Source organism: Temnothorax americanus, unplaced genomic scaffold (assembly GCF_048541705.1).
Source record: "Temnothorax americanus isolate GAGA-0224 unplaced genomic scaffold, ASM4854170v1 Scaffold51, whole genome shotgun sequence".
Taxonomy (NCBI): domain Eukaryota; kingdom Metazoa; phylum Arthropoda; class Insecta; order Hymenoptera; family Formicidae; genus Temnothorax; species Temnothorax americanus.
In genome coordinates this window covers 911,966-937,062 of record NW_027509668.1, presented here as the reverse complement: position 1 = coordinate 937,062, position 25,097 = coordinate 911,966, and the positions used below count along the sequence as shown (strand labels likewise).

Sequence of the window (25,097 nt, the reverse complement as noted above, 5' to 3'; positions counted from 1 at the left end):
CACACACACACACACACACACACACACACACATAATATACATATATATATTATATCCGCCGCAACGTGGAACTTGCGATGAACAAGGGCACCGAATCCGCCGTTATCCATTGCCTGTATTTGGCAACGATGACTAATACGACTGCTCGAGGCGATTCTATAATAGCGAGATTCATTTCCTCTCGCGGTAACGAAGCCGACCAATATCTTCCTTCTTTTTGCTTTCACTTTTTTCCGTTTTTGTTTTGTTTCCGCTTTTAACGAAACGAGAAGGATGGACAATATATCGTGACGTATAACGCTGTTCATCGATGAACGGACGTTTCGATAAGACGTTGCCGTTGACAGATTATATCGGTTCAACATATTTGTGTAATTCCGTAAAAAGAAATACCGTAAAATAAAAAAGCATCGTGTTGCGATAAATAAGTTATAATAAATATATTGGAAGCAATCTCTCAAAGAATATACCTAAATCAACGTAACTTAATTACGAAATAATTAAAATATAATTAAAGTTTTATTCATATAATAATTGCGATATAAATAACTGTGACGTAAACGTGACACTGCGCATAATAGTTTCTCATTTTAATTAATTTGCGAATCTAAATTGTTAAACGTTAACTCGCTGAAATCCTGACAATTTCATAAATTCGGTATTTATCTTAAGTATGTCACGTTGATGAAAACAATTAAATAATGACGAGCAAAAGGTAACGGAGAGAGGGGGGTAGGAGGAGAGGGAGGAGGGGGGGAGAGAGAGAGAGAGAGAGAGAGAGAGAGAGAGAGAGAGAGAGAGAGAGAGAGAGAGAGAGAAATATACAGCAGTAATGAATATTCAAACAGCAGATGAGGCTGCACTCGGCGCGATTCGAGTTTACCAAATTTTGTCGCGACGCGACTTAAGATCTTCAACGACGCTTCATCCTCAGCATATTTCGGGCCCGAGAAGGAGGCCAGGAGGCGTACAGTGTTTAATCACAGCGAAAGCTCGAAAGACGTCTCCGTAAGAGAACGACGGACATTGAGAACGAGCGGCAACCAGGTTGAATCCCACGAAGTAGGGGCAGGGTTGGAAATAATCTTTTAAGGCGGCCCGAAGAAGTTGCCGCAGTTATAAACAGAAATTTAGATCCAGTTGCTAAAGTAAACAGCGGGGAGCGTCGCTCGAGTGCTCCCTGTCCCATTCCATCCCTTTCCAGTTTCTCTCGCCTCCGTTGGTCCTTGATCCACGCACCAATCTAGGTAACCCCGGGGATACCCCGCACTCAACTGCGGGGATAGAGAGAAAGAGAGAGAGAGAGAGAGAGAGGGGGGGAGGAGAGAACGGCCATCCTCGCGTTTCACTGAACTTTTCACTTAGCCACGGTCGCCGATAAAAAGTTGGCTGATCTAATAACCGGCGACACACCAGTGACTCCAACCACGATCGAAGTTTCTCAAACGATTTCGCGGTGAGGTTGCCGCGAGCGACAACTCTCAAAAATGTGCCGCGTGTGACCTAGGCGGGACTCGATGGAAAAAGGGGAGATCTTACTTCGCCGCGAGTTTTCCAGATGGGACGGGAAAGAATTTTATTCCCGATGATGTCAAAAAGAAAGAGAAAGAGAGAGAAATAGAGAGAGAGAGAGAGGTGGTGGGAGAGATAGAGCATGCGGTGGAAATTTGCTGATTTATTCTCGGAAGGTTCCCTCGGAACTACGTACATCATCCCTTTCGGCGCGTATGTCAAATGTCAGTCGTACAAACTTGTCTTAATCTTCAATCACCCATAATTTAAAAACTGACTGATTGCGTTCTTTCTTTTATTTTTAAGCACAATTTTAAATTAATCGAAAAGCTCATAAACATAAAATAGCTTGTTGGGATATCCTGTATAGATAAGTGTAGATGTGTCGCAACAGAGTTAGCGGGGGCAGATAAACTTTTTTCGGCGTATACATATTATATAATTGTATTTTGTGCTAGCTTACCACCCGTGACGCGACACGTGAGATAGGGTGTATCGCCTTCCTCATAAGGGCCAGCTGTGCCGTTCAAGATGCGGCCCCATCGATCCAAAATGGTTGGCTGCTCCGGTGGAACTGAAATAGAAAAGAAAATTTGCATAAGGTCTAGTTCCAGAAACAAAAAAATTAAATTATAATAATTATAACTTATTTTTACAAAAACACTATTTTAGCGCAATTAATAAAATTAATATAGAGTAAACAAATCAATAAAATTTAAATATCAAATAGCTACAAGATAGAGAAATGTAATTAAAGATGTCGAATCAGTAAAAATAACTTTTTGAAAAATTTGTTCATTATTTGGTGGCTTAATTGATCATTTCACTATTTAAATGCGTGACGTTTTTGGTTTCTTTCACGAGTTGTATAGGCCTTATTATAAGGTTTTACAAGAGTAGCAAGCGCTTGGACACAGCGTGGATATATCAAAGATATTTATGTCATTTGAGTTATGCATTTAGCCGTCACTGGCTTCCTGCTTTGCTTCATTGTATTTGGAACAAATTCAGCGTACCTGCAACGGGATACGTGCTTGGGTATCGGCTACACCGGCGTGTAGCTATGATCGTTCACGGATTAAGCGCAGCGATATTTTTTCGCGGAATATTCGCTCTCGCGAAATCGAAGCGGAGTCGGATAAAGCGGCCAGGATATTTCTCTTGCTTTTTTCATTATTTTGGAATAAGTTACGCGCATACGTCGAACGTATCCGGCATTTTATCAACGAGGTTGGTGGCACTCGCTCTTCTCTCTTTCTTCTCTGCTCTCCTACACCTCTACAAATGGCGTTTTTCTCCCCCTCTTTCTCCTGTCCTTTGCTCATTTTCCTGCTCTTTTAGATCTTTTTCGTAAATTATTGCGTAAATTGCGGCCTTAGGTAAAGCGTCTCGACTCCTGTTTGCTATTGCGGAGTAATTTTCGGCAACCGTAATCGCGTGGATGTATATATCAACGTTTTATCGATTTTTTTTTTAATTTAAAAAGTCAGTGCTCCGGTATTTTCAAAGTACGCAGTTCTCGACTAGGTAGAATATTGCTACTCGATATATCGGCTGAAGGATCTACGGGTGAGTTTACTCGACACTGCGAATCCTGCGTTTAACGATATGTGTATACGAGAACGTACACCAGCCACTCCGACGCGGCCTTTTCTCCCTCGAAACCTCCCCCGCACGTTTGCCGTACGATATTTGCTGGAAAGAGAAGTATGCGTATATTTATATTGAACTGTGAAATATTCAACGCAGATTTCACAGTTCGTAGTACCGACTGGGGGGTTTTTTTTACGAGCAATCCTAGGGCCGCTCGGCCGACTCGAGCCTTAAAAAAAATTGTTTAAACGGAGAGTACTCTCGCGTTTATGGCATGCTGTGATCTCACCATCGGTAAGCCATAAATGAGTGATACGCGCGTTAGCCTATCGGCGAATAAATGTTTGTATAATTAAATATGATATTTGTAACGTGTGTCGATTCGATATAATTGCCCGCTAATAATTACCTTGTCTACTCATCTATAAAAAAATTTTTTTGCGATGTTTACGTCGAAATGTACGCCGCTCTCGTAGCTGTACGTGCACTCCGACAAAAATCCCCGAAATAGCTCGAGAATCTTCGTACCGCATTAAGGAAAATTTCGCGTTAAAGAAAAACACGATCGCGGGGGGAGGTTAAGCACGAATCTAGCTTTTCTAATTGTAAATAACAGTGACGACCAGCGTGAGCGCCAAGCAGATCATCGCGGAAAACGATCAAAAATCCGTGTATGATAACGCATGGTTCCCCGACGCGACGAAGGCATTTAATCAAACGTTCTTCTCGCGTTCCGACAAATTGAATTTTGGAGCATCCACCGTAACATCCTCCCGCCAACACCTCGGTGGCTGGCCCGAGAGTGAGCCTTTTCTCCTCTTTTCCCGTTTTCTTCATCCGGCCGTATCCTTTTGCCGTTCTCCCGCTCTCCTGCTTTTCCACTTTTCAGCCATCTCCTCTTCTCTCGTGATGGCGCAACGCCGCGATGAAATTTTCTCCCTATCCGCCGTTTCACCTGCCGGAACGTACCTGTGAAGTATTCACGAGGATTTATGGCCGCTTTTCAATCCATAATCGAGGTATACCCCGGGTGGAAAATAAAGCGTCATCCATCGTGGCCACGCACGTCAGCGTGCCAATCAATCGATGCCCGGCGCGTCTCTCGGTCTCACTCTCTCTTCATTTTTTTTTATCTTCTGTATTTTGGTGCACACTCTCGTCTCGTCCTTTTATTTTCAACACGCCGTGGCTCGAAATTTCACTCTGGTTTCCTGGTCGCTCTACTCTTCTTTTTGATCTCTTCATCTTTTCTTTTATTTTTTTTTTATTTTTCCCCTTGCACACATACACACACACACACAGACAGCCTTGGGGAGAGGCTCGGAATGGAAAGGGAACGTCGGGGAGATATCACGGTAGAATTTTCGCATGGAAAACGCCTCGCAAAAAGCCCCTTGTGAGCTCGTTTGACGCTGCGCGCGCACGGACTAAGCTTCGGGCGTAGATTAATTAAATCCGCATCAAAGTCGATGCGCGAGAGCGTGCGAATTACTTTCCTCGATGTTGCTATTCGTTTCCAATTCATTTTCTTCAAGTGCGTCCTCGTCCTTCCCTTTAGAATCGCGCTCGTCATTTATAAAATTGTAATTTTAGATATCCCATCGAGTGTATATTCTTACCTCGTAATTACGTTTTATAATACGAAAGTTGAAGATAAATTACGTAAATTACGTAAACTATGGTAAATTATTCTACGTGCAATATATCAGAATATTCGTACCAAATTGCTTGAAACGCAACTTGAATCCACGTTCCATAATTATATAACTTTATATGAATAATTTCAAATTTCTCAATGCTTTATCAAATAGTTTTTGTAAAATCTAAAAGTGTAATTAAAATTAAATTGCTATGAAAGTAACAACGCATAATAATATTACAGAATTTTGATTTATATTGATATTAATATTAATATAATTAAACATTATTAATGTTAACTGTAATGTTGTAAAATTAACGTTTTAGATTTAATCGACTGCGCGGTTAAAGGAAAGATCAATGTCCTTCTTCCAAATTGCGCGTAACGCAACCGATATATGTATACGTAATAACAATTAAACGTCACATTTGGATGACGATGCGGCGAGCATGGTAATGTTCGCGTAACATTTAATGACATCGCCGATAATTTAGTTCAATTTACTTCGAGAAGCTGCGTATCCGGGTAAATTAAATGAGGATCATATAGCATGTCGTGCATCATCCGATCTGCGACGATCCGGACGGGCGACGACACCCCGGAGAGCTTAATTTCTACGAGACTCTGGGGGCGATATTTCGCTGGACTTTTGCGCGACCACGGCACACCTATATATATATTTTCTCTCTGCTCTTTAATCCAGGATCCATCTCGATCACTCGGCAATCTCTCTATAAAAGCCGAGAAGATTATTTATTGAACCTGAGACTACGCTAACGTCAAAATAGAGGACCATATCCGCGATAAATAAATCGGAAATCAAGAGAAACGTTTATTTTGTTTTTTGAAATAAATATTTGAAAGTTTGATATCTTAAATCGACATATTCTTATAAAATATAGATCTTTGTTAAAATTCTTTCTAAGATAAGACATCTTTGTTTAAAAAAATGAAGAATTCCTTCATTTTGTTTTAATAAAAATTTGAGTCAGTTGGCGATATATTTGTATTTGACATATAGATTACTTCCTTCTGTGATTCGCATTGCAACATAAAAAAATTGTTCTCAACCGATTAGCTTAAGTTATCGAATGTGTATCTTTTCAACAGGTATGAAATAAGACATTAATATTTGTGTGACAAGTTTCAATATATTTTTATCTCATGTCCCGGATTGACGCAAATCCGGGAAGGTATAGAGACATTCGGCGGAATTATTCGTCAATCAGTAAAATCGCTTTTCGTGCGGACGCGAGACAGACATGAAATACACGAAATTTATTTGTTATATATCGGATTTAACCAGTCGAGTGAAACGAAGTCAACGAAAAATCTAAAATGAAGCAATTAACCGTCACGACGTATTGCGAGGGAATGAAGTCATTCTTTATCGGAGTATCGCGTCGCGATGAATTGATGAAGCATGAAGCGAAAGGCGAAGGTACTAAAAGCCTGCACGCATGGAGTTCTGAAAGAAAGCTAAATTTCATCTCGTTTATCGAGCAAAGCAGGCGTCTCATTTGATCACATAACAGGCATTACGTTCATTAATAGCTTGGAAGCGTTTCGGAGAGAGGGCAATATATCGTCGGGCAAAAGTATGTATTCTTTTACGTGTGTGTCACAGGTATTTTCTTATAGACCCTCGGAAAGATCAAGTATTAACAAGCTACATGGTCAGACGTAATGCCAAATCATATATTAAACGTGTCGCATTTATATGAAACTCGATTAAACTCGTCAAGTCACAAATGGTTAAGTTAATAAATACTGCGACGCGACGCTTTGATTCTGCACTTTCTTTAATTTTTTTATTTTTCCTTTTAATTAATAAAAAGCTGAAAAAGCTAGAGATATATTTTTGTATGCGCGGTACCACACAGATTACCCTCTTCAGTATAACGTAAGATCGATACCCCGGGCACGATACTAATCGGGAGTTACACACGCGCGCGTGGGTGTAGATATCTCGGAGAATCATCGCTCGCAGGCGAAACGTAATCGTAGAGTACGCCGGTAGTTACAGATACAACATCGCTTTAGAGATCGAAGTAGCCGTTCATTTCTGCAAATAGGAAGTCTAGTTTCGCGTGCAATGTCGTACACATGTCTTAACAGTCCGCCTCTGCAAATATGGAGTTTAATTTGCCGGCGACGTTACGTATATGCATCTGCCTCTTAAATGTCTTGTATATGTATATATCCTGTTATCCATTGTTATACAAGTAACGTAGAACGCTATAAGGTCGACAAATAAATTTATTTCTCTATATTTCTGTTGCAAAATATCACGCCACGTTTTTAACCCGGTTCTTTTTTCCTCTCCGTAGATATTTACCATCGAATACTTGTGTATAAGGTAAATTAGTAGACAAAATCTGCTCTAATTACTGTTTCACGCGGTCAGAGTTTCGATCTGCTTGCGCGTACCTTGCTATCGTTATTTACGACAATTGAGAAGTTGTACGTTGAATGCTACTCGTTATCGTCACGACGAGAGAAGAGAGTTTTGAATTTCACGCTCTAGGTATCGAGTGGTATCGAGAACCGGGGCAGGGCCTGCTGAGGCCCGTGTGTGAAGTTAGTGGAAGAGATTGGGCACGACTGGATGGAAATTGTAATTGCCAGTGGTAATCAATGGGCCGCGCTCAGATCGCGGCAATAATTTCAAGACCGGCTGGAAAACGGGCGGTTCTGTGTACTAGCGCGCGTATGTCTACATGCGAGGGTGGAAGAACCAAAGTGGCGCAGGCGTGTGCTCACCGCGATTTTAATTGAGTTAATTTTAAGCTCGCGGGCCACCGAGATACGGGCGGCTTCGCGTGCGCGCGAATAAAGCGCCGAAAAGAAAGATTTCGGCAGGCATTATATACGGTCGCGTGCAGTTAAAAACATTTTTTCAGCAACATATCTTTTTTTTTTGTATCTACTGGTATTTCACCTAAAGTTTTCAAAATCGACTTACAGCACATTTTTTCTTGGCACACGGAAGTTACATTTTGCTTCGGGTATCTATCGAATTCGAGAATGCTTTCCGAAAAATTTACACGAGTTTTTCCCTGGTGTTGAGAGTAAATGCGTTCACATCCACAACTTTGTAAAATGCAAGAAAATACGAAGAGTTAATGATTCGTCGTTACGATCACGATCAAAGACGATCACGATCATAAACTTGGCAATTCAACGAAACTACAATCAGCCGCATTCTCTTAAAATTGTAAAAATGGCGATAACGAGCTGGCGGCTGGCACTACGCATGTCCCAAATGGCCACGTGCAATCAAGTCGCGATTTTTATTACATTTTTTTTCTGGACAAATTTATGGCGCGTAGAAACACCAGCAAACACACACACACACACACACACACACACACACACACACACACACACACACACACACACACACACACACACACACACACACACACACACACACACACACACACACACACACACACACACACACACACACACACACACAAAACAACACACACACACACACACACACACACACACACACACACACACACACACACACACACACACACACACACACACACACACACACACACACACACACACACACACACACACACACACACACACACACACACACACACACACACACACACACACACACACACACACACACACACACACACACACACACACACACACACACACACACACAAACACACACACACACACACACACACACACACACACACACACACACACACACACACACCACACACACACACACACACACACACACACACAACACACACACACACACACACACACACACACACACACACACACACCCCACACACACACACACACACACACACACACACACACACACACACACACACACACACACACACACACACACACACACACACACACACACACACACACACACACATCACGCGAATGCACAGATCGGCAAAGAGAATATTCGTGATTTTTATCAAAAAAGGGTTTGCAATGTAAATGGAATAAATCCGCGTGAATAATCGATTACAAAGTGTATGTGTATGATCTAATTAAAATTATTATTTTATTACAGAGTATCGTAAATTCAATGAAGCATAAAGCGTGGAGGATGTGTTTTAAAGATACAAATAAAGGATCATGATCATGCTATTACGACGCGACTTTTAAACAGAAGCAATATTTCATCGCCGATAATCGGAATATTCCCCGATTGAGGAAACGGTTTTTGCTGAGGATATTTGCCACAGGAATGTATAAAATTGTTATACGGGGGTTGACTTACTGACCCGCAGGTTCAAGCAGATTGATCGCGCGGTTATCGAGATTCCGGCTAACTCTCTATGGGGCAGATATCGTACATCGAGATGGCATTCGCAGACGAAATTACGTGTCACAAAAATATTCGCTTATTATTCCGCAGCCCTCGGCACTCGAAAACGAATATTGCCACACATTTCCGAGAGATTATTTATCTTCCGCGCACGAAAACGATCTGCGTCCCGCCACTTCTTCCCGAATATATATTACTTACAGCTACACGAAGGCAACGATCAAGTGAAGATTGAAGAAACGTGGACGGGAAGTTAACGGATCGTTTGTCATGTTCCAGCTCGTTTTTCGTAAATTTTTGCGTCGCGGCGACGCGGACGGTCACGTTGAACGCGGAAATTCCAGCGGGATGGATGATTAATTGAAATCACTTCTCTCTCGGGATTTTTGCGAAACGGGATTTAATCGTGTATCTCGTTTTATAACTGTATTACGTTACACGGTGCATTAACCGCATAGGAATAAGCAGATTCCATCTCTCTTGTTTCCTTGTATTTTGTATTCACCGTCGTGCGGATTACCTTGTCATTTAACTGCATAACAATAGTACCGCGGCTCGCCGAGCGTGTTTCATTTCATTTCTTCCAAGCGCGACACATGCGTATGCGAAAATTCTCTCCCGTCACATTTTCGGCACTTAAACGCGACGTGAACAGCGAGCTGACGTTATGCAAGCCGAATAAAGTTATCGATCGCGACACACAAGTGATATGAAAAGTATAAATTATATGTACGAGATGATGTGTAAAACATAGATCGAGAAAATGTTAGAGACGTAATGTGTAACATTCGCAAAATTTAACAAAAAGGATTTGTGAAACGAGCGGTATTGCTTCAATTCGTCGATAACAGATTCGTTTCATTTTTATTTATATTTTATGTGATCCGGCGCGCGGCGTCTTTCCGTTTCGAATCCAACATGCGTTATCTTGTCATATTGTTGCGCATTGTTTCTTCATCTTCGTTTGAACTCATGGTGATCGGGAAAGACGCGTGTTTCAGGTTGTCGTATGTCGTATCGGGGTCGTAACGTAAATTGTTATCGACAGGAATATCATTGCTCGCGCCCTCGCGGCGCGGGCGTGGGCGTACACTGGCGTACAGTATCGGTTAAGGCGACGTCGCTGGAGTGCAGGCGGCTAAATCGATTCTCAAGCAATTACCACCTACGTAACACGAGCGTTTGAACCGACGTGCTAAACAGGAACTGCGATTTCGTGCCATGAGATTCCCTCCTCTCCTTTTCCCCCGTTTATCGAGAAGCGCCGAGCGTAAACGATTGAATCGGGCGTAAGTTTTTTCCTTTTTGAACGCAACGTGAAATAACAACGCGAACCGAAAAGACGTCCGACGGCAATTCTGCCGTAATGCTAAAGAGAAATCGGGCTGCGGTGGAAGAGGAGCGGGATCACGAAAACGCTGTTTCGCGCACGTCGACAAACTGGTCAACAAGTTAGAATCGGGAAGTTGCGATGTTGTTAAGCCCGCGTGTCACACTACGTATCGCGGACGCGGATCGGATTGAGATTGCGGATCGCGGATCGTAATCCAGCCAATTATAGACGAGCAGCTCATCTGTGATTGGCTGACATCCGATCCGCGATCCGTATATAATCCCAATCCGATCCGTGACCGCGATACATAGTGTGACACGGGCTTTAGAGAAGGACATTCACAAAAGAGACAAGTTTTTTCGTTATTCGTTGCCCGTAATGAGCGAAGTTGTGCGATTTTATAATACCACGACAATTCGCTAAATTTAATATGCATCGCGATAGAATTCTAACTGAAGCCAAGCTTTTGATTTTCTCCGCTTTTCACCCTTTTCTACCGATTTCTCATTCTTCGCCTCCGCGAGCCGATCGTCTTCGCATCGACGCGACAAGACATTTTCGATATATAAAGTACCATACGCTATTATCTCTGCGAGGGAGTGAATTGCACGCTAATGGATTACATCCAGCGGACGGTTACGTTCGAGTTAAGATCCATCATTCGTAACTGCGCTATTAAACCCTCCCCCCCCGAGGCTCTCTCTCTCACCGACATGAAGGATTACATGTATATATGCGTCGGCGACACGACGCGACGCGGCACGACGCGGGTGCTCTGTCCTCGGATTTCAATAAAAACGTCAAATTTTATTTTCAAATTTACCAGCACTATACCGTCGCGCCCATCGTTCATGTTCCTTGTCACCGTCGAGCTCGTCTTCCTTCGTCTGGGTCTAAGGTCCCGTGTCGTTTTTCCTCTTCCTCCGTTCGTCTTCGTCTTTCTCCTCCTCCTCCTCCTCCTCCTCCTCCTTCTCCTCCTTCTCCCTTTCTCAGTGAGTCTCTCCCGGTACGGTCTGTTCGCTGCATGTCACCGAGTGTGTGTTTCCCTCGTTTTCCTCGCAGAAAACCGATCGCGATAAAAAGAAGAGTTTCAACCTATTGGCGCGCGATGGCGAATGGCGAGACCGCGTATTATTTTCGAGACGTAATCGGTCGTTATATTCTCACTACTTCGCTCTGAATACGTTTAACAGTCGCGAGTTGAAACTTGAAACGAATGGCATAATTGGAACAGCTCGGACATAACACGTGTGATGTCTAAATATCTCTCGAGTTTCGCGTAGTGTAACAAGATAGGTATTCCCTCGACTCGACGTATGTCGAAAGACGTCCGCGACAGGAATATGGAAAGGTACGTCGGCGATACAGTACTGTAACCCAGTGGCAAACGGTTTGTCAGGAGGTCGTGAATTAATTCGCGCTCGGCACCACCTACCCGGCCCACCCGCTCGCTCGCCGGAAAGTTAAATTCACGAGTCGTGCGAGGTACACGAGTTTCCACTATCGTTCTAAAATTCAAACGAGCCACCGGCGAACTGGGCACGGTACTCGATCGTCGGGGTCGCGCCGCGGTTTTAAAATACTTGTCCGACCGAGACCACCTGAGTCGACTGCGAAACGAAATTCACGAGCGATATCTCGCAGGAGAGAAGGGAGGACGGGGGAGGGGAAATAACCGTGGTATATGTGGAGTACGCTGCTGGAGGCGACTACATTTTAGAAAGTAAATTGCTCGGAACTTGATACGTTCCGTTTTGGACCAAAGCGAAAAATTAGCCATTCTTTTTAATCAAAACTTGAGTTCTTGAAACAAATTGTTAATAAAAATCAATATTATAAGACCGCTGCATGACGTGATAATAGAAATGATACCGATACCGATAGACGATATACCGTATAGGTATAAATGTCAAGCTGTTTATCGCGAACAATAAAATACCATAGGTAATTATTGCTCGTCAGAAGATAAAATTCGACGCGCTATAATATAATTAAAAATTGTTCTTAATTCAGTGCTTGCTTTTCTTATGACTGCATCTTTCACGCCAATTTATTCTGTAAAGTTCGTTTCTGGCTTTATTCACCGTCCATCCAGAATAGCCCATACGCGCACATAGACGCGGAGTTTCGTCTTGAAGAATATTTCATCTTTCGTGAAGCAGAATGAGACATTCACGAGCGTCGTTTCGATTTAAGGTAATCGCCCTCGTCCAGCCTTGTTCATCTCTCCATCTCTCGTAGATACGACGCGTTTCGCTGAAGAAAGCATAAGCGTGACGAGGCTAGAAGTGAGGGCGGAAAAACGAGGAAATGAACGTGGCACCTGTTTTATCCTCCATTTCTCTCCCTTTCTCTCTCTACGTCCATCCTTTTTCCTATCCCGTTATTCTCTTCTCCTTTCTCTCTCTTTCTCTCTATCTATCTCGCCGCTGGTCGATTTGAATAAGCCTGCTGAGCTTGAAGCTCTCGCGAGTTGAAAAGCCGCACAGTGTTTGTCGAATGCCACTTCGTATGCCAGCAACGCGAAGTACGTTCCTAAGCAGGTGAGCATTTTCATATTCGAGCGTGTGCGCATTGTACGTGAGCGAGTTTTTATGCCAAATGTAGAGACAGGCGAAATGGAACTGAGAATGCAACGGCGACTCTCTTTTTCCTCGACGAAATCTGGGATTACCATCGCCCTCGTTTCGGGTTCACGGGTCGACGAAAGAAACGCTTAAAGCGCGATGATAAAGTTTCAGCGATACGCTTCTGCGTGACTATTACACGTTGTAACACGTACATATACATAAAATATTGCTAAATATTTTCGATAGAGTTGAGTGTATAACATTATTATCGCTGTAATCATATCGAAACGTGCTCATTGATACTAATTAAATTATTGTAGGTACAATAATAATTCTATCATACTGAATACGTGCATAATTAATTAAATTGTAGCGTAATATTACAAATAAAGAAATGTGTGTTTGTTTGTTTGTTCCGCCAAGGATAATAAACAAAAGGTGCATATATTTGATCGACGGTAATGCTTGGATCGCAACGTCGTGTTAAAGTTATGATTAATTGTTTGCTATTTATAGTCGATCAAATATACGCACCTTTTGTAATATTACAAGTTGATAAACTAATCTTTTTCTTGAAAACTAGGTATTTGTATGTGGTATATGGAATGTATGGAATAAAATCACATTGTCAAAAGATTTGCAGATGTTCACCGATCAATTAAGCTGCATATTATAAAAAACTGAAATCTCACAAATAATCATTTCTTCGTGTTATTGTATATGCACGTTCTTGGCCATTTCTACAATTTTACGAAAAAGATCGTTTTCGTTAATGCGTTAAAAATATTTCTTAATGAAAGGAAAGCGTAAAGGAGAGAGAGTACGTATTTTAAAACGTATAACTCAAGGAGTTACTTTTCTATTCGCACCGTATGAAATAAAGGAACGCGGCTTAGAAATTTTCAAGTTACAACGACGGTGTGATTATTATTCGATGTGTAAATTACCAGCGTGGAAATCCGATGACATACCAGAAGCGAAGAATCCCGGCGATCTAGCTGCCGGGCCTACTTTATCGAGGCGACAATAGCTGCCTGTGGAATGATACGCGGTCGCTCGGGTAATAATAAATATTGGATTCCAACGGATTTCAATATCATTCCGTTGCACGAATCATCCTTCATTTCGCATTATTGGAACAGTTACGAAAGCTTCTTCCCTCCTCTCGTTCTTTTTTTCCTTTTTGCTTTAATCTCTCTCTCTCTCTCTCTCTCTCTCACACACACACACACACTCACTCACTCACTCACTCACTCACTCACTCACTACCGCCATCACCAAATCCTGTAACCCAGTGGTCCAGGAACTCCCTTGTTAAATTTTTACGGCCAGCAGTTTTTGCGACGAGCAATGTACGGGGAAGCGGGTTACGTGTCATCCTTCAGGATCGCCTGGAATTTATGGGGCTCGACGCATCAATATACATTTATAGAGCACCGTCGATACATTTAATCGAATATTCGAAGCGGCGCGGCGGCGGTGAGTCGGGATGAAGGGAGTTCGACGACCTTATATACGTACTTACGCGTTACCTCTACGTCATACAGGACGTGCCATCGACGCTGATCGATTTCGAATACAAAATCCTCATATTATCTAATTACTAACCTAGGACTAAAAGAGAACCGGGGTGGAGTGGTGATCTGGATGTGACCTTATAGATTTATGGGAATTCTGCAACATGCATTAGCAGTGGTCGTCAAGTATATTAATTGTGCACCAGTTACGAAAGCTACACTGTTAAATATTAATGGATGAAATTTAAACCAATACCTTGAGTTAAATAACATTTTATTATTTTTAACTATCACGTGTGTCGAAAATTAAATTAACGATATATTGAGTAGGAAAGTGGCGACCTTTAGGAATGGTTAAAATTGACTAAAATTGAGTATATAATGTGACACTACGAATTTAACAATAGAAACGCTTAAACCTGGTGGAAATGTTCGCGACAATCGACAACTTGGGTCGAAATAAACAGCAGAGATATATAGGAATAGCATATATCAAAGAATTCATAAATAAACATTATTTGCTAAACAACGATAAGGCATTTTGAGAATTGATCCGTAAGTGACACCCACGATCTAGTACTCGTTTATATAATTTTATTTAATTAAACTTAAAGAATAGAAAACGGTAATTAAACTGAACAAAAAATTATTCACAAAGTTGTCTTCATAATTGATTGTGATAGATACTTAATTGTTTATTTGGTATTTTTCTGGATAATAATTTAAATTTTTATTCTAGTGATTCAAACCTTAGACCCTTAATCCTATCCATATTGGTATAACGAATGTGTACCTTCAATAGAACCATGTATGGAGCCAGGTAATAAAATGGCGTGGTATAACACGATTTTTAACGAAATTATGAGAGAGGGAAACTACGTGGACGCAGAACGATGACGAAAAATAAAATATTTCCTTCGACGGTGTGCGAATGGAACTCGATATGAAAGAAGGCTCTCGATGATGAAAAGATATCCATCTCTTCGCAACAACGTCTTTCATCTTTCCATACACCCTACTTCTGCCTGGCAACGTGGTCAGAGCCGAGCTGATTGGCCGGAACTCCGTGAAAGAAGACTCGATCGAAAAAGACGGGAGAGACTTTTTTCCAGACCTTGTCTCAGTCTGAGATTCGTACCTTCTTTTTCTTACGGGACGACCCCCTACCTACGACCGCGCGAAGTCGATAAGTCAAAGCGGCCGACATTTTAATTATAGCACACTCGGAAATTGCAAGGTACACGGAAACGAATGTAACGCCAGCGAGTCTCGTTAATTCTTCCGCAGCCCCCGACCCCGCGTCTTCCCATTCTGTTTCTCTTCCCGACTCACTCTGTATTGTCTCGTACAAAAAATATATTTCCGAACGATACGATGCGATGCGAATCTGCTTTGATTATAGGTGAAACAAGTGAACTAATTTTCAATAATTGAAAATCAGTTTTTATGTTCTTTTATAAATGGAAATGAAACAAGTTATTTTTCTAAAGAGCTGCCGAGAAAGAAAGAGCTGAGAGAGGGTGAAGTTCCAGGGTTCAAATGTTTAAATGTTCAAATGTTCGTTTTATCTTTTACAATATGTACAATTATTTGCTATTATATGTATACAGTTGCGCTGGGTACGTAAGAGATTCCCGGATTCCTGCACGGCTAAATAAATGTTTCCATCTATATCTATTCTTCGGAGCGGCTTTTTTCACAAAACGAAATGGGATCCAACCGTTCTGTTTTTATCAATTTGCGAGATTTGAATTATGATCGTCGCGATATTGGCCGCGGATTAATGTTCACGTTCCGCGCCGGATGTGGTCGCTAATGGACGTGCGAGTGACTCGAGGAAATATTGGAAAAGCGATCGGCATCTTTGAGAAAAGTTTTCGATAATAAATATTCGAATTTTTTTTTAGGTAAAGTAGATGAGAATCCAACGTATAAACGCCTTTTATCAGAGTTTATTTTTTTATCAAGCGCGTTGCAAGAGAGTAAAGTATTATGTAATGTTTAACGCAAAAATAACGCGAGTCTATGATAATGCTTGTGTTCTACTTCCTTTTTCACACAATCGCTCGTTTCGTGCGCGCCTCAAAGTTCCTAATATCTTCTCCTGTTCGTCGTTACCCTCGATAACACAATCGAATCGTAATTACGGTAGCGTGTCTTCGTCCGTCTAGACTTAAAAGTTACGGCAACTCTCGCGAGCAATCGTCAGGGTCGTTTAAGCCTAAGTGGTCTAATTTTCAACCACCAAATGGCTGTCTTCGGATTCCTTAGTACCTCGTTAACCGCCAGTGTGGACGAGGAAGTGTGTCTGCGGGTCTTTATTGGTTTTAGATATCTGCTGAGGTCGCGTATAGAAGTTCCACGAATGAACTACGTACATACGCGCGCGCGCGTGTATGCATGTGTGTGTGTGTGTGTGTGTGTGGAGAGGGATATATATATATACACACACACACACACACACACACATATATATATATATATATATATATATCCCACACGATACACATATATACATCCCCTGACCGTTTGATACTCTTCTCTTCCTGATTCTGCTTTCCAAACGGCTTTTCACGATTTTTCCTTCATATTTTACGAACCACGCAGAATTATTTTTGAAATAACTTCCATAAACTCAATTTCGTAAAGAGAATTAATTGATATAGCAATGCGATTTTGCTCGAGAATTTTCAATTTAATCTTCCGCTCGCACCGCCTGCATTCCCGATGCATTTAATGCGCGCGTGCTTTTGCAACTTTCCGAAAGATAGCTAAAATCCGGATGATAGATGAAGCGTTAACGAAGTGTTAGTCGAAGCCGCGGTGATACGTCGAAACCAGCTTATACTTACGCAGTCGTATAGAACCTTTCCCACCGCGAAACTGGCTGGCCACTATGTCATCGCAAGCAAGTTGCGATGTCGCCGACGCGACGTTACCCGGGAAAAATGTTATCCGACACCATACGTCTTCAGGATAATGTAAAGAGAAACGAGGGTCCGTAAGAATAATGCGGGCGTTTTCAGAAGTCGTCGACGGGCGAAATGGATTCTCGCGAGTTATCCATGGGATATGGGTTATGGGTCGAGGAAAGGGGACGAGGAAAACGATGGGGCAAGGCCCATATTCGGATTCGGGACTGGAGGGGATGTGCGAAACGACGACGGATGAAAAAGTGCTCGTGATTCGTATAAAGTGATTTTAAGTGAGTCAGCCGCGTCGAAAGTTTGCCCCGCTGAGATATGACGGCAAATATTAAAATCTGCTGGCCGGTCGGACGTCGTGGCCCTTCGGCGTGAATTCATAAGGACGAGTGCGTCTTACCTCACGTAGAGGAACACGATAAACGTGCAAAAGTTTAGTACATATAGGGAAGGAAATGATCAGCCAGTCTTTATACCGTTAATGTTTGAACGATTAAAAGACAGCGAATATCAAAATACAAATTTTTCCTGATTAATAGAAAAAAAAAAAAAACATTTATCGAGATCATAATAATCAACGAAACGTTTCGTCCATTCTATCTTCGTGCGTATAACGTGCAGGCATATTTATAGACTCACGCATTACGTAATGCGCAATCGATGACTTATGTAAAGCCGATTGCCGCACCATCGGCGATCCCCCGTCGAATTTATTACGGTAACGTACGATTATATAGGCGGCAGGTTCCAGTCTGAGGCATCGATTCGGCGTGAATTCTGGTCGCATCGTAAAGTCAACAGTTTTAATAATACTTCACTATTTTACACGTTCCGTTTATTGCGGTGACGCGTAACAGTACGTTGCCAGAAAAAAAGATGGAAATTCTATATAGACGACCAACGACCTACGACCGTCACGCGCAATAAAGATCCTGCTCGACGACGTCGCCGTCGTCGTGGTGTGTTACTATAGCGGTGGGTCGGATGTCGCGTAGATGTTACTAGGAAGAAGAAGGTGGGAAGATACGATCTTGTTGAAATATTCGTCTCTTGGCGGTGGATACGGCGAGGAAAATTTTGTGTACTTATCGAGTTATGTACTCGCTTCACGTTCGTCGGATGTCGCGAGCCAATTTGGGCGTCTGCAGTCAGATCAACTGCAGCTGCAGGCGAGAGAGAGAGAGACGAGGGAACGGTAGAGGAAGAGAAGGCGCGGGAGGCCGAGTGCGGATAGCGAGGGGATCCGGAGGGCCAAGCCGGAGGGTAAAGGAACCGATTTCTACGCTAATATTTGCGAAACATTACTCTATACCTACGGTAAAGCGACACATACTTGCGGAATGAACACTCGTCGTCGAGGACTCCACCTCTCGTCGAGGGTAAGATGAAGAGGGGAGGGAGCGCGACGTTCTTAGTGGGACATCTTGCGCCGAATTTCACCGGCGCGGTTCGTGAATTTCGACGACGAATGGAGTTCGTTCGCTATGATTTGCATCTGAATAGAGTCGACGCCCGTGCACAATTAGATCGATTATCGACTGTGATGAGACCGTTCGAATGATTGGATTGGCCTCCTGGAGAAACATCGTCGAGAAAAATGCATGAAATTTTACCGCTTTGAAGTGTCTCGAGTCTTTCACACGGAAACTTCAAGTAGAACCATACATTTTCGCCGGCTTTTGACGTCATGGGATTTACGTTATCGCTTTAAAGAGAAGAAAATCTTTCGAGTTAAAAAATATATACGACTGATTTTGATTTATTACCTTATGTGTATAAAAATGTTATTTTTTATTTTATTATTTTCTTATTTTTTTTTATACGTGCAAATAATTTAAATATATCTTATATCTTTTTTACATGAGGAAAAAACCATGAGTTTGGCCATAACAAATCTTATTTAAAATCTTATTCTAAATCAACATTGCACGTAATAGATATACAACGTGTACTAAATATTTCGAATTTTATATTTGCAACGGTTACATTATTTTCCATTAAAATACATACGAGCGAGTTTCCCCTCCGCATGTATACGCTTCATCGTTATTTAATAATTAAGCGGATTAAATGACTATCCTTTTATTTGTTTAATAAACTCTCACGCAAACACGCATACGCCAACGCGCGGAACGAGTGGTGGATTATAAACTGAGCAATCGGCCGCGAGAGAACGAGAACGTCTCTTTGAGCGACACACAACCTCGCCGTTTCTCTAGCACTTCGAGGAGGTGACCTCGATAGTTCGAATCAGCCACAAACGATGACGTAATTCGGGCGGCGCGGCGGCGATATTAGTCGAGATGTTCGGATACCTCTGGCAACTAACGCGATTACCGAGCCGTTTTTGGTTAACCCGCGCGAGATCGTAGTGCCAGGAGGGGTGCGAGGAATGCCCGCACCACACTACCACCCTCGCGTTTTCCCCCACGTTGTAGAGCCACACGTCCGCACTCCCCGTTTGTTCCGGCCGCGCGTTATACGCCGAGGGCTCGAGAGCCCGGAGAGATGTGCGGGCGAAACTTCTTCAGCAAGTACTGCGCATAGCACCGGCATCTACTTGGAATAATTCGCGTAGTTAGCGCGCGGCAGTTTATCACGCCGTGGGTGACAACGTTCGCTCGCCCGTATATATATGTATATAGGTACGCTCGCACTTGCGGATTTCAAGCCGATAAGAAAGGGTGATGAGAGGGGGGGGAAGAGAGAGAGAGAGAGAAAGAGAGCCTGTTGTCATTGCTACACACATAGTTCAGTAAGCCGAAACCAAGACCGCGGAGGATGCTCAGTAAAAGCGTTGGATGAGAACGAGACAAAATAGTCGACAGATCAGTTTTACAACCAGCTGTTTAACGCGACTTTAATCTCGCAGCTATTGTGTCCGATTATAGCAGTTTTCATCTTTTCGTCTTAGAGTGCCGCGCGAATTTCGATTTACTCAATTGTGTGACGACGCCTCAAAATGGTGAATATATAATGATATATGAAAAATAAGTGTAGCCACACCGACACAAACGCACGGAGATATCTCGTAATTATGAAGACACTTTTCAAGAAACACAATTGCTCTTTTATTGTTTTTTTTTTAAATAATACGTCACAATATGCAAATGTATTTCATATTTGATAGACATTGATCTTAATAATTTTTCAACGAAAAAAATAACCTGTTAAGTTTTAAACATATATTGAAAAATAGAAAAAAAAGATCAACATATTTATATGTATGTATTGAAACGTATACAGGAGCAGGCTTATTAGAATTTAACGTTGTGCATATACAGCAAATAAACGCACGGTAAGGTTAAATAATGAGACCAATCGTACCGCGTGCAATTGCAATGAAAGAAATCTGATCGTGGATAATTATTGGCAGGCTATTTGACGGATTATTTTCTCGCACGTTCATCCGATCGGTATTACCTACTAATTTATCGTGAGAGAATAATTTTATGATTAACAGATTCTATTGCATCATTGGCAATGTATAAAACTGTTTGCGATAAATTCGATTACCATATTTAAATTAATCGTCTATTTCGCCCGCGTTTCTTCTTCGTTCGAGAAACAGTGTCTTCTCACCGTGGTAAAATACTTCGGGACGTTACGGCCGCAAGATGCTTTAATAAAGGATCATCAATCACTTTCCATTACGTGCTGGCGCGCGTACACGCGGGCTGTGTTTTGTCGCAACACGCGAAAGTCGCGTTTTAATGAAAGATCGTCGGTCTTCTAGATTTCATTCTGGGCGCCTGGTTCATTTTGCCGTATTAAATTCTCGACGTGCAGTCGACAAAATGGCGATGTGGGGGGTGCGCGCGACCGACGTTATTTTCTCTACATCGTCTATTTTAATGAAAAATAACTCGGTTCGCACTGCACATCGGAAAGTTCGTTAAAAATATTCCTTTCGCGAACGGCGTCCCTTCACGACGGATTGGAATCCCTAGAAACTTTATGTCAACTCGTCCTGAGTCGAACGTGCTTTCCCACGTCTCCGATACATCCGCGTCGTCGACCTTTTCAAGATTACGACGTGTTATATGCGCCGTTTATACATTTCACGCGTGACGATCGTCGATCTCATCAATGGACGGAGGAGAATCGTCTTTTCCAATTCTATCGGGAAGGGCTGTGGATGGCGCGAACCGTCCGCGTCCGGAGAGGCCGACGTCCGCAAAGGCTCTTCCGAAAATCGTGCAGGTGCGCGCGAGCCAGCAACTTGGATTTATGTCTCCCATAAATTCATGCGACTTCGCGGACCGTTTTTCCGATCTCGAATCCCGTTTGCCAATCTCCCTTTCTCTCTCTCTCTCTTCTTCTCGCTCTTTACCCCCTTTTTATCCCTCGGTCCCGACACTCGCTTTCCTCACCGGCGCGGTGCATTCCGGCATTCCGCGAGTTCTTCCCCACCCACGAGAATGAATCCCTCCTGGCTGCGGTCAGTTTGCTACTTATTATCAAGTGAAATATCGCGGTCGATTTGTTATCGCAGAGGGTGGGTACTTTGTGGGAGATCGCGAGGCTTATACGATTCGTGCGCTGTTGCAGCGACAAGAACAGAAATCTCAATGTTGCCGGGCGTACCGTGGTATTTTATGCTCTCGTAAATATGAAACGTCGGTTAATGTCTGAAGAACTTCATACATCATTCGCGTACACGTGTGTCACAAGCAAATTTGTAAAACGGGAGGTTAGATGATATATCTATAATAACATTTAAAGAAATGGCACAAAACAGAGTTCTAAAAATAGTTGAAAAATTGTTGTAAATATTAACAAATTGACTGCCACTGACTGTCATAAGTACCTGACACATAAATTTCAGTCATGTGTAATTAACAGCCTAATTCATCTCCACGTGTAACCTTTTATCACGTTTATACTAGTATATTAACATAATAAAAATATTAAAAAATCGTGACTTTTGCCGAACGTTTCCATATATACTGCCGATGCTATTAATCGCACACGATGCATTTACATTGGAAAAACGTGAAATACTTGCTTCATAACGAGATCCGTTCAACGCGAGTTGTCCGCATTGTCCTAATTGAAGTCGCGATCTATAATAATCGCGATAATTTTAATAATCGTAGAAACTAATCGCAAACACGATGATGCAACGGCACAGCGGCTGCCCGACCGTCCCAAGTCTCGCTCGCGCGGATGTTTTGTATTTACAGTTTACATCTACGCAGATACGTATACATCGCAGGAAATGAGTTCCGCGAAATATTCAGTATACCATAGAATAACCGTTTACGTTGATTATTCACATTGATTGTGTTTATTCCGCGATTATCATAATGTGACACAGGATGAAGCGACCGAATTAACCGAAAACTGTCGACTCGCTGAAGGAACAGTGAGTCCAATTAATAGGATATCAGTATAAGGTGTATTAGCTCGCTAGACGAGAAAGGTCGAATAGAGGGTGGAACGATAGACTTGCGATTTAATTTGCACGGCAAGTACGGGAACGAAACCCTGACGGGAAGGCCGGGGATGGTTACGTAGCCCTGCCACAAAGGAGCTCGATTATGTGGTGCTATACGACCGCGAATAGCACAGGCTACTTTTTTCTACTCTTCTCCTCCTTTGCACCTCTCACACGCAGCGGCTCACTTATACCCCATTAGTCGACGCATAGAATATAACCGTATACCATACGCCCGCTGGAAAAAGGGTTGCCGACCTCGATACAAACTCCCTCATTGTTCATCGCGTGCATATGAGTGTATGTGTATGTCTGCAAGCGCACGCAGTCATGTGCGCTGGCTTAAAAGGGTGGAACTAATTTCTGCTCGGCGCTACGGCGCTACGGCGCTTTGCAAAGGCAGCCCCTTTGGTCGAAGGGGCAAAGATGAATTTTTCGCCGATCTGCGTACGTCACGAGCGCGTCAAAGTATTTCGCATTATTTGTACCTTCGAGGATGGCGCCTGTCCCTGGCGTTTGTCCCTTGAATCTGATTATCAACTTTGCCCACTTTTGCGCGCGTGCACGCCAAATATCGCAGTGCGCGCGCGTTTACGTCTTGATTTCCTTTGTCCCATGGACAAGAGAGCCGACATGCCACGTCGCGCAACACTTTTTTTCTGCAACAGCTTATTACAGTTTCACGGATTTTTGAGTGGAGGCTTCATCAGAAGTATCCCTCGACAAGCATTGTACTTTTTTGCGATGCGAATTGCAATTCAAGATACATGCACGACTTAGATAGATTTGGCGTAAAAAAATTTCTTTATATTGCGTAATAATTATTTACGTTTACATTTTGCAGTACACAATGAGATGTAATCACGCAATATGAAAAGATTCGATTATACCGTGCGATGTATTTATCCGAATAAACGAAATCAATGTCGCAAACACTATTATGCGATCGATCAAAAGCTATATCAAAGCGTATATTAATGCCGCGGGAGGAGAGGCATTTTGTTTAGACGGGGGATTAAATTCTCGAGGAAAAACACAAATCCCACGTCCTTCCACGACCAACTCCGTTCGATAATCCGCTTTCGCTTGTCTCAACGTATTCCGAGGAGACGCGCCGCTTAGCCGCCTCCCGACAGCTTGACAAAGACGCTTTATATTATTTCGAGCTTACGTTCGACTTGCATTATCCAAGTTCTCGAGTATCTCCCGATATTATTTCAACTGCGAAGCGAGAGCATCGATCTAGCGGGGCGCCTTTTTCCTCGCGAGGAAACGTAGACCAAGATTTTCCTCCGACGTTAATGCAACGGGAAGGCTAAAGCGGAGAAACGGAGCAGAGAAGGACGGCAGGAAACGGAGTTACGAGAAAGAGAAGGAGGGGGGGGGACGAGAGAGAAAAGGTTAGGTTAATTAAGGGAAGACTTAACGACGAGGTTTGTCCACCCACGTCCATTCGCGTTCTTCCTCCTTAATTCGCACCCCATTCACCGTGAGAGTTTGGCTCGAGCTAACGCGGAAAGTTCGCGTGGATTTCTGAAATTCTAATTCGCTCCTCTCTAATCTGCGCTATCCTTCTTTTCACAGACGCGACGCGACGCGACGCGATGCGACGGCGACGCCCGCCTTCGAGGCACGCCTAGCTTCAGAAAGTACTCGCTCGTCTCTATCTTCTTACAGGGATGAAAGAGTGCTGCAGATAATTACGTATATAAGAGCGCGCGCGGCGATTCAAAGATGCGATACGTGAAAAAAAAAAGAAAGAAACGTGATAGGAGAAACGTTTCGGATTCGGATGTTCTTTTCTGAGGTTCGCATTGAGGAATACGTTGTGCAACTTTTCTTGTCAGTATTTCGGTGGTGAAACTGCGTTTCCGTGTTTCGCGAAACTGGCAGGAGTAACGACACGCATTTCGAACAGAGGGGGGGGGGAGTTGCTCGCGAAACTCACGTAAGTATAACGAACGCTAACTATTGCGCCACGCGCCGGCGCGTAATACATTTACACGATTACGGTGGATAATAATATTGCGCCTATATATACTGCAACACAGCGCGCGTTGTAACACGATAGCGTAACAATACCGCGCGAATACTGACGCATTAGCTTAATCTATAAGACGGTGCGCCTCACGCGCGATGTCTCGCGCTTGTGTGTGTTAATATATATCATAGTCGTGTTCGCAAGAACATATACGCGTGTAGTCCATCACGTGTACACGTACCTTGTGCAATCTACAAC

General features: G+C 42.8%; 1 protein-coding gene across 3 annotated transcripts in view; it reads right to left on the bottom strand.

Moving 5' to 3' along the window:
* LOC143904367 (kin of IRRE-like protein 1) overlaps positions 1-25,097 on the bottom strand; it is a 360,894-nt gene that overhangs the window by 57,645 nt on the left and 278,152 nt on the right. For all 3 annotated transcript variants that reach the window (XM_077418993.1, XM_077418992.1, XM_077418994.1), the window contains one exon: positions 1,976-2,086. In XM_077418993.1, coding sequence (XP_077275119.1) covers positions 1,976-2,086 — 111 coding nt within the window. The remainder of the gene's footprint in view (positions 1-1,975; positions 2,087-25,097) is intronic.